Source organism: Poeciliopsis prolifica, unplaced genomic scaffold, assembly GCF_027474105.1.
Source record: "Poeciliopsis prolifica strain line A6 unplaced genomic scaffold, Auburn_PproV2 SCAFFOLD001, whole genome shotgun sequence".
NCBI classification, from domain to species: Eukaryota; Metazoa; Chordata; class Actinopteri; order Cyprinodontiformes; family Poeciliidae; genus Poeciliopsis; species Poeciliopsis prolifica.
Genome location: NW_026562376.1, coordinates 23,170,746 through 23,188,236, shown reverse-complemented (window position 1 = coordinate 23,188,236; position 17,491 = coordinate 23,170,746). Strand labels below are relative to the sequence as shown.

The 17,491-nt window shown below is 40.9% G+C and overlaps 2 protein-coding genes across 3 annotated transcripts; both read left to right on the top strand.

Moving 5' to 3' along the window:
* Positions 1-5,887: 5,887 nt before the first annotated feature.
* LOC129367165 (DNA polymerase III PolC-type-like) lies at positions 5,888-8,952 on the top strand. Of its 2 annotated transcripts, XM_055041473.1 has the most exons (4): positions 5,888-5,973; positions 6,243-6,360; positions 7,334-7,382; positions 8,039-8,952. In XM_055041473.1, exons 3-4 carry the CDS (start codon positions 7,334-7,336, stop codon positions 8,566-8,568), a joined length of 579 nt encoding a protein of 192 aa, XP_054897448.1. In that variant the 5' UTR covers positions 5,888-5,973; positions 6,243-6,360; the 3' UTR covers positions 8,569-8,952. The 2 variants fall into 2 exon arrangements, with proteins under 2 accessions (XP_054897448.1, XP_054897441.1); XM_055041466.1 differs by lacking the exon at positions 5,888-5,973 and having other exon boundaries at positions 6,074-6,355.
* Positions 8,953-10,180: 1,228 nt separating this feature from the next.
* LOC129367179 (DNA polymerase III PolC-type-like) lies at positions 10,181-15,544 on the top strand. Its single transcript, XM_055041482.1, has 3 exons — positions 10,181-10,419; positions 10,522-10,570; positions 14,521-15,544. The coding sequence occupies exons 2-3, from the start codon at positions 10,522-10,524 to the stop codon at positions 15,063-15,065; spliced, it is 594 nt and encodes a 197-aa protein (XP_054897457.1). The 5' UTR covers positions 10,181-10,419; the 3' UTR covers positions 15,066-15,544.
* Positions 15,545-17,491: the final 1,947 nt, after the last annotated feature.

The following is a 17,491-nucleotide window of genomic DNA, read 5'->3' as shown; positions in this document are numbered from 1 at the left end:
TGTGAATTATTTGTTACTGTGGCATTTCATCTGAGCAAACGTGGGAAAAAAATAAATCATTAAAATACCAACCCTTCCACCACTTACACTTGAATCGTCTTGTCTTATGAAGTCACACGACATCAATCTGTGAATCTGTTGTTTCAGCTTCAGAGGAAACATCAGAACCAAAAGATCCCCTGGCTGCCTGTTGGCGACCTGTTCGATTCACGTCACGTTAGAAGCCGTGTACAACAGCAACATTCCCAAGCCCTGCTCTCCAGATGGTAAGACCGGCCCTCGTGGCTTTGGACGCCGCCGCCGCCGCTCCGCCGCCGGTGACCCCGAGCTGACCCTGGTGACCGAGAGACCGGCAACGAGCAGTGAAAAACCGTGCTCCAAGGAGAAAAACACACCTGTAGATGCAAAGAACAATTAGCGTTGGACCTTTTTTTTTTTTTTTTTTTTGACTATTTGTTTATTTCCAGCATAAAGACCTTTTCCACAGATTTACATCTTAATTTTAATCACCAATGAAGTCCACCAGGGGGCGCTCTAGCCTCCCTTTTGGCTGGAAACGACACACACACACACACACACACACACACACACACACACACACACGCACACACACAATCCTTTCAGCTGTTGGTGTATCTGAACGGTGTGATTTATTGATGTGCTGGAGTCAGAACCAGTGGGACTCGATGAGAACGCGCCTCTTCTTCAGCCTTTAAAGTGAACCAGCCATGAACTGGAACCAGAGAAGCAACTGGATCTCTGGACGCTTCAGGAAAGGACCTGCTCATAATGTGCAATTTACATATCTTGTACTAAACCTTTATTTGCTATTTAGTACTATTTAACTGTCAACATGTATATATATATATGAATATAAATTTTATATTTAAACAATATAATTTTATACATGTTCAAAAAAAATATGTATTTTTTTATTTCAACTTGAATGATATATTTTTTGCTGTATGTAACCTGAGTGGATAACTGCGAGCAGAAAAAGTGAAATAATAATAAATAAAATGTGATGACATTACTGCGTTTTATTAAAGCTTAGCTGTTTGTGTTGCAGGTTGAAGAGTTCGAAAGAACCAACTAGGTGTTGTGCTGCCATCTAGTTTTGAATGGGAACATTTCTCAATAAAGGCTTGTCTTTCACTTTGGGAAATGCTTTGTGTAAATCCTTGAACATCTCGACTTTATGCGACTTGTGCACGGCTTCGAATGTTGCTGAACTTCATTCGTGGACGAGAGCCAAAGCCAGAGATTGTAACTGGTTCCAGCAGCCCGGCTTTCAGCCGATGTCAGAAACTATTTCAAAAATACCACCAGCTTCAGTCTCTGGGGGTTCAGATGCATGCGGGTGTCATTTTGGGACCGTGTGTGCGGTAAAAAGAATTTCTGACTTACATTAGGAGCAAAACATGCGCCTCACATTCCGTTTTAAAAATAGCTCTCTTTATCAGCTCCCTGTTTCAAAAGAAAAACACGCTCAAAGAGGAAATTTGTCCACGGGGAACATCGTTCTGGAGTTGAGCAATCCTTAATCCTTCCTGAAAATGTTCTTTTGGGGGGGAATAAAGGAAGAAAGCACAGGAACTGGAACTGTACAGTTCATTCTAGATATTTACTGCGACTGAAATAATTCTTGAAAACATCAAAGTTCTTCTTTGTTCAAATGTTTCTAACATGACCGTGACGTTTGAGCTGCACTCCAGTTTTTACAGGAACGGGTTTGTAAAAACAGCCTGTGTGCTTCACTGAGGAGAGAGATTCATTTGATGCATCAGAGAGTGATCTCATCACTGCTGATGTCATTGTTGCCAGTGGAACTGAACATTCTACTGGTCCATTCACATCAAACCCGTTTTGAGCGTCAGGAAAGTCTGGTTCACATTCAAAGTCTATGTGGAGTGTTGGATACGCTGGATGTGTCAAATGCTCCAAACGGTTCAAATTGCGCCACGCTAGACGCTCGAAGCGCCTCCACATAGACTGAATGCAAACCAGACGCACCTGATGCTCAAAACGCATTTGGTGTGAACGCACCTTTATATGTCCAGTGTCACATTAGGTCAGTGTTTCTCAGTTCCTCTCTTCAGGCCCCCTGCTTTGCATGTTTTAGATGTGTCTCTGTTTCAGAACATCTGATCCAAATGATTGCATGACCTCTTCTGCAGTCATCAAGTTCTGCAGAAGCCTGTTAGTCACCCACAGATTCAATCTAGGGGTGTGGCAGATGGGGAAACACCTAAAACATGCAGGGCAGGTGATCCACCTGAGGAGGGGAAGTGAGAAACACTTCATTAGTTCCATCATATTAGGACCAAAGCCTGGTCCTAATATGATGGACTCATTCATTTGGGAAATGTTTAGAGGTAAGATCCAAATTAAGTTTTAGTTAATAAGGTTAGGAATTGTCATGGGGGAAAAAAAAACTATTTCCAAGCACTGTTCAAGTAAAATCACTCAGTCAGGTTAATTCATGCATTGTGCACAATGCAGAGAGCTCATAAGACGATCAATAATCAAGCTAGTCTGGATGCAAATCTCACAAAACTCTCCCAGGCAGAGACAAACAACGAAGTTTCATGCAAGGATAAGGAATCAAATCAAGGTGCGAGTCGGCCTGGTTCCCGTGCAACCATCCAATCTCGTACATTTAACCCAAATAGTCCTCGGATGTTCAGTCGAGGGATTTTGATTCCTTATTCTTACATAAAACTTAGGTGTTAGTCTCTGCCTGGGAGAGTTTTGTGAGCTTTGCATCCAGACTGGCTTGATTATTGATCGTCTTATGAGCTCTCTGCATTGTGCACAATGCATGAATAAACCTGACTGAGTGATTTTACCTGAACAGTGTTTATATAATATCAGGTTATATTTCTGCCAATTGCATAGCTGCATTAGACTACTAGTCTAATGTCTTAGGACAACTTAGGACAATTTAGAAAGACCAATTAATCAATTAATTAATGCAGAGTTTTAGTCTAACCTGGGTTTGTATTGTGACCGAGGTTAGTACCCTAGTGTGGGTCGCCGCAAAGGCCGAGCCGGGATTAGCTTGCCCTTCCTGCCAATGCCAACTCGAAGGCCCTCCATGCAACCGGTGGAGGTTGGTTGCATGGTCGTCTGTCTGTCCTCGGACCTCCAGGTTTGTGTGGAGGTCTGGGTTTGCGTGGTCTCCTCTCTTTGCAACCTGGATGTGGGTCGGTGCAAAGGCTGAGCCGGGCTATGGATGGAGACCTCCGGTTGGTTCAAGGTCTGCCTGTCCCTGGACTCCTCTGTTTGCAGGGGGGCCTCTGGTCGGGTGGAGACCTCAGGATGGTTAGTTTCCATAGCAAGTTTTAACTTGAGCTTCAGGTCTGCAACCTGATCTTGCAAAGACTTCACTGTTGCCTCTTGTTCTACGAATTTAGAAGCCTGCTCTGCGTGATGTTTGAGCTGCTCCTCATATTTCAGCCTCACTCTGTACTCTTCGACCATTACTTCAATGAGGCCTTTATTGTGGGAGGCATGTTTTACAGCCTCCCTCTTGAAGTAATCGAGCTGTCGAAGAAGGTCCTTGTCAGCTGTCACTTTGGTCGAGCAAGAAGCCCTTGAGCTACCTGTCGTCTCCGGCACCTTTCTGTCACGATCTTGTTTGACTTGCTGGTGACGTTCTTTCTGTAACAGGTTTTGCAGTCTTTGAATTTCGTCCTGCTGGGATTGGACTTGAGCCTGATAGGCAATCCTTTGTTCTCGTTCCTCATGGAGATCAAAGATCTTGCTCTGTAACTCTTTTTTAAGATCATCCACCTGCTTTGTGAGGTCGAAGACGTGTTGGTTTGTCTCGTCCTCGACTTCCACTGAGGGTGATCTGGAAGCCAGCAGACTGAGTTGTTTTCTGCTCGACTTCTGAAGATGATGGATTCTCAAAGTCGCCGGAAGGACTTGATTCCCCTGGTTCTCTGATGGTACACCTTCCGGCTCAAAGGGGCTGTCGCTGTCGTCCTCAAAAGGAAAAACGACGGCGTCGTAGTCGACCTGGAGGTTGAGGTCCACGATGTCGACCCATGAAAGCTTAGATGGAAAAGCTTCATGTTGACATGCAATTTGTTGGTGCTTCATGTCGGTATTCTTGCTGTAAAAGGCGTGCGATATCTGCAATCGATATCCCGCTTGTCTCAGTGACTTTCGAACGTGTTTTGTAGAGTGATCTGCTGCAATCGAAATGTGGAACAGGTCTGACAAAACTCTGTCAGTGAGCTGAATTCAAGAGAGAGATTCCTTTGTGGTGTCATAGAGTTATGACATCACTGCTGATTTCAATGATACCATTGGAAAAACATTCTTTTCCTATGGGAGTTGATAAGCAACCAGACCTAAAGCACCGCCATCTGCTGGCCTCTCTTGGAAGTGCGCTTCTAAATAAAATTACTCCAACGCTATTCATCTGTTGAACGAAGACTAAAAAATTCAGACACTTTTCTGAGAATTCTAAAATTAAATTCTAAAATATTTTTGATTTTTCTCCACAGTAACCCTAATATTCTTTTGCACCAAAGACAATCAGATTTATATATATATATATATATATATATATATATAATTAATATGACTATTAATTATATATATATATAATTATATAATTTTATATATATATATATATATATATATATATATATATATATATATATATATATATATATATATATATATATAACCTCTCCAGTTCTTCCTCAGGGAAGAACTGGAGAGGGCCTGGAAGGTGAAGACCACAGTGGCGCCTGTGGTCATCGGGGCCCTCGGGGCAGTAACCCCCAAACTGGAGCAGTGGCTACAACAGATCCCAGGAACAACATCAGACATCTCAGTCCAGAAATGTGCAGTCCTTGGCACAGCCAAGATACTGCGCAGAACCCTCAAGCTCCCAGGCTTCTGGTAGAGGACCCGAGCTCAGAGGATAAGAACCACCCGCGATGGGTGAGAAGGGAATTTCTTTATATATATATATATATATATATATATATATAGAGAGAGAGAGAGAGAGAGAGAGAGAGAGAGAGAGAGAGAGAGAGAGAGAGAGAGAGAGAGAGAGAGAGAGAGAGAGAGAGAGAGAGAGAGAGAGAGAGAGAGAGATCATCTAGTGGTGGCAAGAGCAGCAAAACAAAAAACAAAACAACTGGCCTGCTCTGGACTTAAGATGGAGTAGATTAATCAGCAGGCAACATTTTTAATATGTCCTCCAGGTTTTGATTGTATTTCAGACTGCCATTAAATTTCCACACTGAGGTTTATAGTTGACTCTGTGTTGCTCTATGTAATATTTTCCTTTTAATTCAGTTCAGTGTTTAGAAGTAATATGATCGAATACCTGTCAGGGTCCAAGAAAAAAAAAGAAAAAAAAAAAGAAAGCATAGTAAATGAATACTTCTGAATGTGCTTACTAAATTAAATCATTTTACTCATTTGATTTATTTAGTATTTAGAAAAATAAATGAATAAAAAAAAATATGACTATTAATTAGCAATTACATTCTGACACAATAAAGCAAGTCAAAGTAAATATTTTCTCTGACACGGCTGAGATCAGCTGATCACAACAACCCACTGAAACACGTCATCTTTGGCGTCCTCTGCCGGCCGAGACATGGAAACAACAGATTAAACCAACAACCTTCACCTGAACTTTTAAATTCACCAAACTAGGACTAGTTAGCAAAATGAAGAAGCTAACATGTTAATAATTACAATGAAATTAACCCCGCAGAAAAGACCTCCAATATAGAAACATATAATTTATTTATAGTTTAAAATAGTTTTTTTTATTATTATATTGTTTATTCTACCGAATCTGCGTCGCGTGCTCTCCAAACCGGGACTCACCTTCAGGTCTCGCGGCCGAAATGAAAGTGAGCGAAGAGCATCGAAACTTCCGGTTCACATAAAGTCAGCTGTGTTCTGTTGTTCCGCGTCCACGCCCAGCTGTGACAGGTGAGCGGAACCGGGTCGGACCCGCTGACTTGACTGACTGACGTTCGCGTGACGAAGGCGGGGAGGAAGAAACACTCTATGTGTTTCTCTTCCACTAAAATGAAAACGCAGCTCGGGTTTGTTTCCAAACGAGCTGCTATAAATCACAGGGGTCAAACTCCGGTCCTTCAGGGCCTCGGGGACAAAACACTGGACTGAAATGGCTTAATTACCTGCTCCTTGTGTGGAGGAGACCACCTGAGCCTTAATGACCTCATTATTGTGTTCAGGTGTTGGTGCAGTTAAAGGTTGCAGCTCAGTGTCCCTCCAGCTCAGAGGCCTTCCAGCTGCTCCAGCCTGCTCCACAACTCTCTGCTCAGCTGACGGAGAACCAGACATTCCTGTGAGGTGAGATTTATTCTTTCATGTTCTAGTGACTGGAGGTCCATCTCCTAAAGTTCACTGATTCAACTTTTGTTTTTTCTCAACTTGTTTTTAATGTACACTGAACAAAAGTATAAGCGCCCCATGTCGAATATGAGAGTTCTATGAACGTTTGGGTTCCGCAATATATAGAGAAACTCAAAATATATACTGCTAAAAAAAAAATAAAGGGAACACTCAAACAACCCAATATAACTCCAAGTAAATCAAACTTCTGTGAAATCAAACTGTCCACTTAGAAAGTAACACTGATTGACAATCAATTTCACCTGCTGTTGTGCAAATGGACTAGACAACAAGACAAAGTATTCAATGAAAATATTTCATTCATTCAGATCTAGGATGTGTTATTTTAGTGTTCCCTTTATTTTTTTTTTGAGCAGTGTACATTCGGTAATTGGTGATCTTCGTGTCGCCGGTGTTAACATCGTGGTCATTTGTCCTCTTAACATGATGGGGGTTCAGGTTGAGGAATTTGATTTTCACCCATTTGGCTTGTTGTAGGTCAGGGGGGCACAACTCATCTAGATGTGTCTCCACTTCAACACACCTGAGTCAAATAATGAGGTCATTAGCAGGACTCTAGAGAACCTGACTGCACTTAGGAGCTGATTCAGCTGTTGGATTCGAGTGTGTTGGACCAGGGAGATCCAGGAGTTGCAGGACACCGGCCCTTGAGGGCAATGTCACATTGTGGGGTTTTATTGTCCAGTTGTTGCTCATTTTGTCTGATCAGCAACATGCCCCACCCTGCACTTTGTAAAAAAAAAAAACTCACTGACAGCAGGTTGGATTAAAGATGTACACAAGTCGAGAGAAATATAACATTTACAGTTGCTAACTCCGCATATGGCAACAATATTTGGCATGCGGCCCTTTATATTTTTGTTCAATGCAGCTGTTTCTGTAAATGAAACTTTAATTTATTTGATTCCAGATGGCTGAAAAAATCATTGTTTTCTTTGACCTGGAGGCCACCGGATTAGGTAATCTGACCCACACACCCAGTTTACACACAACACTCACATTGTAAATCAGTCTTTCAGGACTAATTCTTGTCATTATTTTATTTTTTTATTATTAAATTATGATTTTTGTTTGTGATTGAAAAAAACAAATCAAAACTACTTTTCAAAGAAAAAAGTATGACAATGTGCTTATTTTAAACAGCTTTTGTTTAATAAACTGTTTTTCTCTTATGTTTCTAATGCTACCTAATTCAGCTTCTGATCTGCAAGTGGAATAAATTGGTACAAGCAGTTCAATGAAAGCACATACAGCAGTTTTAAATAATACAATAATTTAACTTAAACTATACACTGGATTTTTTTTCTTATTAAACTAAACACAAATGCAAATGGGTAAATTAAAATGAAGACTAAATGCCATTTATGGATACAAATGTTTTTATATACTTTTTTTATTTTTATTAATGCAATATGTTGAGCATAAATAAGCCTTTTGTATTTTTGTTGCTGACTGAATTCTGAGCAGTGGGTCTCTATCCCAACCACTCCAATATATTCCATATTACGGATCATATTTGTATGTCAAAAGGATCTGGAACTTCAAATGGAATAAAACTTTCCTTGCTGCCATCATTGGAGGATTTTAAGCTACTCTTATTCTTGCCTTTGTTCAGATACTTCACGGTGTGACATCATCCAACTGGCCGCTGTCTGTGAGGAGAGGGTCTTCAATAGATTCACTGTCCCTCAACAAAACATTGACGAGGGCGCCTCGGAGGTCACAGGCTTCAGAGTGCGCTCCGGCCGCCTGTTCCTCCGCGGGTCTCCCGTGGAAACCGTCCCAATCGTTGACCTTCTGACCTCCTTCATCGACTTCCTGCGCTCCTTCCGAGACCCCGTAGTGCTTGCGGCCCACAGTGTGATGAGTTTCGACGCGCCCGTGTTCACCAGAGTGTTGATGAAACACGACCTGCACAATCAGTTCCAGGAGGTGGTGTCGGGCTTCCTGGACACCTTCCTGCTCAGCAAGAGACTCTTCCCGAACATCAGGGGCCATTCTCAGGTGTCTTTAGTCAGGATCTTTCTGGGGAAGTTCTACGATGCTCACAATGCAGAGGAAGACGCCAAGATGCTGCAGGAGCTGTATAAGGTGTGGAGACCTGATCACAACAGTGTCTTCAAGAGTACTTTTAACGTAAATTAAATGTACTTTTACGAACGGAAAAAGTCTAATTATGTACCCTGAAAACGACAGGTTCTGAGTGAGGATAAATGTGGCTTCTTTTTATGTCCTCATGCACCTCTAATTCAATGGAAATATTAAACAATGAAATGAGGTTAAAAATTTTTGTAATCGGAGAATAGAAAGGAATGAGACCCGTTTAATTTTTTTAGTCCTGCGGCTGTGCACTTTGTTGTTTCTGAGAAGTACGGCTCAGTCTATTTGTAAGAACCATTAAAACTTAACTTTCTACTCATTCCTGAAATCTCTTATTTATACCAAATCACAGAAGCCAGACAGGGATTTTATGTGTACACTGAAAATTTGTCTTCTGCTTAACTTGTGAAATAAACATGTTCTAAAGTGTTTCAGTGGCTGCGTGTTGTCTACACTTGGAAGGACCAGACTTCAGATTTCATTGTTGTTTTTGTATTTGACCAGTTGTTCAGGTGTAACATGTTGTTCAGATGAAAAACCGATTGAACAATACGTTTATTTTCCTCCCAAAACTAAAAACGTCTCAATGTCCATTTAGTGTCTTTGTATAGATTCCACCTGTCTTGTTTCATCAGCCTGAGAGGGAGCTGCTGACTGACAAAATGAGGCTCACCTGGTGGAGAGTCATGCAGGGTGTGTGTGACTCAGTCTGCAGTCACATGGCAATCAATCAAATTGTATTTGTAAAGCACATTTCAGCAGCAAAACATTCCAGTGCTTTGCATCATGACAAACACAGTCGTGCAACTTAGAATCAACAATCAAAGCATGACATCGAGTTCCACCATTAAAATTCATCACGTTTCAAATGCAACTCTCAGCAGGTCTCGACCCGCTCAGAGAACATCTTCTTGAAAAAGTTCACTGTAATTATGACAAGGAGCGTTACATTCGATGGTGCAAACATTATTGTTAAACTTGGCAAAACGTTTTTGGCTGACAGGCCACACCTGGCTCTGTTTTTTTTTTATTTTTTTTATTTTTTCAAATCAATTCATGAGACAAACCTGCCAGGATTCAGTAAAAGCATATAAAGAAATGCATTTCTGAATGTACTTACTGAATTACATGAAATATTTCACTCATCCGGTTTATTCTCCACTGATTAAAAAAGTAACAAAAGTGGTATAAAATTAGCGCATAAAGTCTTTCTTAAAAACAGAAGGCAAGAAGTTGGATCTCTTCTAACATAAAGCAAGTCAAAGTAAATCTCTCTGACGCGGGTGAGATCAGCTGATCACAACAACAACCCACTGAAACACGTCAGCTTTGGCGCCCTCTGCCGTCCGAGACAGGGAAACAACAGATTAAACCAACAACCTTCACCTGAACTTTTAAATTCACCAAACTAGGACTAGTTAGCAAAATGAAGAAGCTAACATGTTAATAATTACAATGAAATTAACCCCGCAGAAAAGACCTCCAATATAGAAACATAATTTATTTATAGTTTAAAATAGTTTTTTTTTTATTATTATAGTGTTTATTCTATCGAATTTGCGTCGCATGCTCTCCAAACCGGGACTCACCTTCCGGTCTCGCGGCCGAAATGAAAGTGAGCGAAGAGCATCGAAACTTCCGGTTTCACGCAAAGTCAGCTGTGTTTTGTTGTTCCGCGCCCACGACCCGCTGTGACAGGTGAGCGGAACCGGGTCGGACCCGCTGACTTGACTGACTGACGTTCGCGTGACGAAGGCGGGGAGGAAGAAACGCTCGATGTGTTTCTCTTCCACTAAAATGAAAGCGCAGCTCGGGTTTGTTTCCAAACGAGTTGCTATAAACGAGGCTCCTCACAACTCGCTGCTCAGCTGACGAGGAACCAGACAAACCTGCGAGGTGAGATTTATTCACTCATGACTGCAGCTTCCTCTGATGAAAGTTCAACCTGCTTTTAAAGTCGCTGCTCCTTTAAATGACGTTTAATTGATTTTATTCCAGATGGCTGACAAAATCATCGTTTTCATTGACCTGGAGGCCACTGGATTAGGTAATATTTTAAAATGTTTATCGCAAATTAATATATGTGACAAATTTGTATTTACTGATTTGTCATGAAATTATTGGTTTTGGTTTGGTGTGAATCATAAAATTATATTAAAACTATTTTTTTAAAGAAAAATGTACTGTAGAATAATATGATGTGCTTATTTAAAGAAAACTAGATTTATGTGGATTTAACTAAATTTAAGCACATGTACAAAGTTATTTGCTAGCTGGTATAAATGGGAATAAAAACAGACAAAGTGTCATGTACATTTTTAAACTCCTGCATATTGAGTATAAATATACTTTTATCATTAGTGTTTTTGATGCCCAGTAAATTTGTGTCCCCAACCTATTTGTTCCATATATTTATCGTTTTTTATTAATATTTTCATACGTAGATTAAAGCAAAAATAGCTGAATACACTATAAAAGTTTAGTTCCAGTTTTTAATTTATTATTATTAAAAATGTTTTGTTTTGTTTTTTTTTCTTTTCCTTTCCGTTCTGGTCTTACTACAGTGCTGTATTATGGTATTATGGATCATTTCTCCAGTTTCAAGACGGGACTTTTTAAAACCTTTCCTTGCTCATTCCTTTGGCATTCACTTTGTATTCCATTGATTTCTCCTGAATTTCTAACTCGCATGCAATCCAGAGCACTTTTCCTTGAAGACAAAGTATAAATGTTTGCTCCCAGCTCAGGTGGGAAGAGGCCCAGGCCTCTTTATTATGTTCCAGTGAGGCTGTGTAAAAATGCCGATTGCTTTATGAGTCCGTGCCGATCGGGTGGAACCTCTGATAAGGTGAAGATCAGGGAACATCTAGGTTTCTGTTTCCCTCCCACTGGGTCTACACCAGAGAGAGGATTGGAGAACTTAAGCTCGGCTTATTAGTCAGAGCTGGGTGGAACGGCAACATGTCTCTGCAAAAGAGTAACTTCAACATAATTAAAGATGCTACTTATCCTTTCAGTTTGGCACGTAAATGTTGAGTGATGAGAAGATAATCCACATTCGACAAAGACTGATTGCTTGTCCTTTGAGTCTCGTGAACCTGGGAGTCGGATTTCCACCAGGAAAATCTTCACAGAGTTCGCAGACCAAACTCTACCCTGTATCCTGTTCAATACAGGGCAGAGAGACTTTGTCCTCATACAGTGACTCGCCCTGATGCCACATAGTGGTGACTCGCACTGCACATACGCAAGTACATGGGGAAGTGAACAACATATGCTAATCGTAAACAAAGTGTCCAGCTTTACATACAGAGTCTAAAGTTCGTCTTAAAATGGCTTCTAGAATATTCCTCCACAAACAGACTAGTCGTAGATCTAGGCTAATTCAGTGGGTGTCACCAGATTTACGTGTTTATTTTTACATTGGATACAATGAAACACACAGAGGCTGAAAGCAGAAGCAGATTTTTGCCTCATATCAGTCAGACCATCCCGTTTCTTGAGCACAATCACAGAAATTCATGCAAAATCAACAAATCCCCCAATTTTTTACAGTAATTTGGTGATTATTGCAGATTTTTCTCAAAAATGATCAAAAACCTTCTCACATTTACTAAACGGCTGCGTCAGCCTTAATTGATTGTAGATTGTAGTCCATAATCTATACAGCGACTAATAAAAAGTCGCATTTAACATCATGAATAAGTCTCCAAATTAGTACCGCAAACACGTTGATTTTTATTGCAAAAAAATTCTAAAAAGAATCATGAAATCCTGGAGGAACTGAAAAGATGTTCATTGTTATTTAATTTCAAGAACTGATTGATATTTTCACAGTTTGTGAAAAGATTTTATCAATACATTCTGGCACTACCGGCCCCTTAAGAGTTCCTCAGAGTCCTTCTTTGCCACTTACCCATTGCCTTCGTCACATGACCTGAATCAGTGCAGCAGTCGCGCAGCATCAGACCACAACTCTCCCATGGCCTCCTGTCTGACCATGTTGGGAACCCCGGGGGTTCAGTTTGCTTTGACCCATGGATTGTCTCTGGAGATTTGCGCTTCGCGTTGTTCGAGTGAAAACTAAACTATATACAAAATGTAAAAAATGGAGTCCAGAGTCAATATTTATTTTTACGACTTCAGATTTCTCATGAGAACTACAGTGCAATAAAAGTTAATGCTTTTTCCACACTATCAGTGAGTGTGATGTCACTCTCTGATAGTGTGTGAACTTGCACTGTCACTGTTAGGATAAGTAGCTGTGCCACATTTTATATGGAGGACCAATGCGGCCATAAATATGAATAGATACAGGCGCATAAATAACTTGGTAAATCAACTGCCAACCAAATAAATAGTTCAACAAATGAATTAAGGATTCAAGGATTTTTATTGTGGTACAAAATTTGGACTCACTACTGCTGAGTTGTCAGCAAACTTCACCAAATGCAGCGGGGGTGTCTTGCCAAGCAGTCATACGTCAGCAGAGTGAAGAGGAGGAGGCTCAGCATGCAGCCCGAGCCAGCACTGACGGTGATGAAGGAGGAGACATTGTTGTTGATACCGACAGTCAGAGGTCTGTTGGTCAGGAAGACCAGAATCCAGTTCCCCAGTGTGGAACTCAGTCCAAGAGAGGGGAACGTTTGCACCAGGGTCTGTGGGATGATGGTGTTGAAGGCTAAGGAGAAATCCAGGAAGAGGAGACGGGTGTAGGAGTTCCTGCTCCCCAGGTGAGGGCTGTATGGATCACAGACGAAATGGCAGTGGAGCGGTTCTTTCTGTAGGCATACTGATGGGGGTCCACAGTGCCATCAATGGAGTCCTTGATGTGATTCATGACGAGCTTGTCGAAGAACTTCATGACTACCGATGTTAAGGCTATCGGTCGACAGTCTTTCGGGCTCGTCACTGTGGAGCTCTGGGGGAGAGGGACGATAGTGGCGGTCTTTAAACAGGTGGGCACAGATGACAGTGACATTGAGGTGTTGAAGATGTCCGCCAATAACTGATTCATACAGTTATCGACAACATCCCACTCTGGTATGTTGTCACTGACCTGCCACTCAGTGCACTGAAAACAGTCCTGGAGCACACGGGCTGCATCCCTGGTCTTCTTTGTTGGCCTTATCAGTCTCATCGGTGGATCATATGCTGGCGCAAGCAGGATGGAGAGGCAAAGATGGGGGCGAGGAAGACCTCTTTATGCACCGTGAATGTTAATGTCCATCAGTTTGACGTGGTCAAAGTCCCCGGCAACCACGTAAAACGCCTCCGGGTGTTTCATCTGCAGTGAGCTAGCGGCTCCTTCAATGCGTTGTTGCCATTAGCACCTGCAGGATGTAAACAATGGTGACGAACTATGGAGCTCCTAAAATGACATTTAAGGGGGAAAAAAACTTTCTGGTGTGAACCATAAAGTATTTCGTGCAGGATACTATCGGATGGATACAAAATACCATTCTTGTCCATACCAAATATAATGTGATGTTCATCAGAAAGTCCCTGTTGCACATTAGTTTTTTTCTTTCTTTCAGTCTCCCTTGAAAGCCCATTTCTCAAACATTTTATTTCAAATCAAAGCACATTATCATGAATTCTCAAATGTAGATCTCCAGCAAACTGGAATATTTTATTAAATAGTCCACATGATGCAGTAAATATACCAGTTTACGTTGCTATCTGCAACAAATACCAGAACAATCCCACATGTCATGGCAATAACGTGACAGAAGTTAGCATGTTGCTAAGGTGTTCTTGTTAAAACCATTCAGGGATGTGAAGTAGAATTTATTTTTTATTTTTTTATTGTTTTTTTTTTTTACCAAGAAAACTATGAACAGGGTGTTGTTCTTTATTCAGATGTAAAAGTTTTTCCCGTACACAGTGGACTCATCTGACCGGCATATCTAAAATAAAACATTGCTATTTCGTTTAGGGATAACAAGGTGTGCAAGTTTTTTACTTTGACCTACTCTTATTCTTGCCTTTGTTCAGATACATCACAATGTGACATCATCCAACTGGCTGCTGTCTGTGAGGAGAAGGTCTTCAATAAATTTGCTGTCCCTCATCAACACATGACTGACAGCGCCAAAGAGGTCACAGGCTTCAGAGTGCGTTCCGGCCGCCTGTTCCGCCGCGGGTCTCTCGTGGAAACCGTCCCAATCGTTGACCTTCTGACCTCCTTCATCGACTTCCTGCGCTCTTTCCGAGACCCCGTAGTGCTGGCGGCCCACAGTGTGATGCGTTTCGACGCGCCCGTGCTCACCAGAGTGATGAAGAAACACCACCTGTTCCCTCAGTTCCAGGAGGTGGTGTCGGGCTTCCTGGACACCTTCCTGCTCAGCAAGAGACTCTTCCCGAACATCAGGGGCTATTCACAGGTGTCTTTAGTCAGTAACTTTCTGGGGAAGTCCTACGATGCTCACAATGCAGAGGAGGACGCCAAGATGCTGCAGGAGCTGTATAAGGTGTGGAGACCTGATGAGTCCAAGGTTGTGGCAAATACTTTTAAAGTAAATGAAAAGTACTTTTACTAAAGGAAAAGTCTAATAACCAACCGATATATCAACAGAAACAAAATGGTTCTGAGTGAGAATAAATGTGGCTTCTTTTATGTCCTCATGCTCCTCTAAATCAATGGAAATATTTATACACAATGAAATGACATGAGGGTTAAATTATTATTATTATTTTGTAATCAGAGAATAGAAAAGAATGAGACCTGTTTAATTTATTTAGTCCTGCGGCTCAGTCTATTTCTACGAACCATTATAACTTAACTTTCTGTACATTCCTAAAATCTCTTAAATCATAGAAATCACACAGGGATTTTATATAGAAATTTGTCTTCTGCTTGTCTTGTAAAAGAAAATGAAAATATTTTATATGCGTCGTATATCTCTTATGCACCATAGAGTAAAAAAATAAAACAAAGCATGTAGGGTCTTACATACTTTGTGTGTATCATGGATTCTAGGATTTTCTTTTTGATTAAATACTGACATCATGAAAACTATTTTCAGATTTGATGTTTTCTGTGGAAGCCGTCTGTTTGATTAGCTTATTTTCCAGTTGTTTCCTCTAGGTGGCAGCATTGTACTTAAAAAAGACCAACAAAACCGAATTTTTTATTTAAACGTTAGTATAGGTGAAACTTCCTGAAGTGTGGCCATGACCCCAACAATATTTTCTTTTATTTCTTGCCTGCGTCTGTGTAACTCGGCAGCAGCTGCACGCTGCATTAACAGTAAGGTGATGCTTTTTAAATGCCCTAAAACGTAAATGGTAAGTCCAGAGTAGGTCAGCTTAACTTTTATCACCTTAACATGGACTCTTGCTGCACGGTTCGGAGTATTTCGGTTCAGTTAACACCCACATACATTTCCTGACACATAATCAGAAGTGCAGTTAGAAAATCAACCACTGCCAGAGTTCAGGCATCACTTCCTATTGATCGCAAAGTGAAAATTCAAAACCATAAATCTGCATCAGACAGAAAGTCCTGTTTGATGTTTGTGCATCCTTCTTGGTGTGGGAAATATTTTTGTGTTTTTCTTTTTTTTTAAGCGTCAATTCCTGATGCACCTGAACATAATCTTTGCTCTGTCCTCCATTTTTATTAGCCTAACACTTTAGCAAACTACTTGCACCACACAATTTTAGTTAAGTCATTTTTGCTGTGCTTTGGTTTATATGCAACAGGTTATTTTCTTGTTGTTCTGAGCGACCAGTCACCTTGGAGCTGCTGCTGAAGGGCCACAAAGAAAAGAGTCCCAGCTGCTTTTATTCTCTTTAAAAGGCACAAGCAGGCCACACTGCTGTGCTGCACAAAGAGGGGAAATTTGGTGCTCATTGGTCTGTTCAAATCTGCAACACGTGTGTTGAAGCGCAGACAAAAGTTGCATGAGAAATTCATGCTATCTGTAATTTCCTTCCAAACTACTCTTTCTTCATTCCTTTTGCTCTGAGACAATAAAGTGAGAGTCGATTTTGTATTCCTGGCTCATTTGCTGTGTGTCTGGAGCAGTTTGTTTCACTTTTGATTGAGAATCATTGTGTTCCTCAAATCTCTGCCCTCAAACAGCGAAAACATTTTACTATTATTTGTTCACAGCATGCATTGCATTTGCTGTTTATCCACTTTTCAACTGAGTGTAATCTTTGTAGGGTGAAAAGACAAACCTATTTAGTTTATTAAAGCAGCCTGTTTAAATGTAGTCTAACAGCACCACCATGTGGAAGGTGAAGGACATGTTTCATGTGGTTCTCCCCTCCAGGTGACAGTTTCACACCATTTGTTTTCTCATTTTATGTTTTTATATACACAGTATTGTTCTAGTGTTATTTTTGTGCAATAATTTTTGGATTGAGTATATCAGCTGACCTGTATGTGTGATGTAGCGTCAGAGTACATCAGGACTGAGCTAACGAATATCTGAGGAGAGAATTTTCAGAGGTTTTATGGACTAATGAGGTGAGAACTGTACAGGTGAGCTTGTGGTCGTTAATAAAGATACACTTTCGTCAAGCAGTGGCAGAGAAAACCTCTGGGTCTTACAAGAATGTCCAGGCAGACCATGACATGTAAGCAGGACAATGCTCTATTCCATGCGTCAAAGGGAATTCTGCGCAATTTCCTGTCAGCGTCATTGCATCGAACTGGCACATTACATATGTCACTATGAAACATTAGCCACTGGGTAAAATTTAAAATGTCAACGCAGTCCATGCTTCCAGTAAGTAAAACTTTTCTCAATAGTCAAGAGTCCACACACTAAAACAACATGTTGTAGTTTCTTCTTAAAAAGAACAATTACAGAGAAGGAGAAATATGCCAGCTTACTGGAAATTGTGAGCGCCGTAAAAACCATGAGTGGAGCAGGGCCACAACATGTTTGCCAGCAATTAAACGTCTTATACGTTCCTTATGCTTCGTCAATATTTGGAAGTGTGGAAAGCAAAC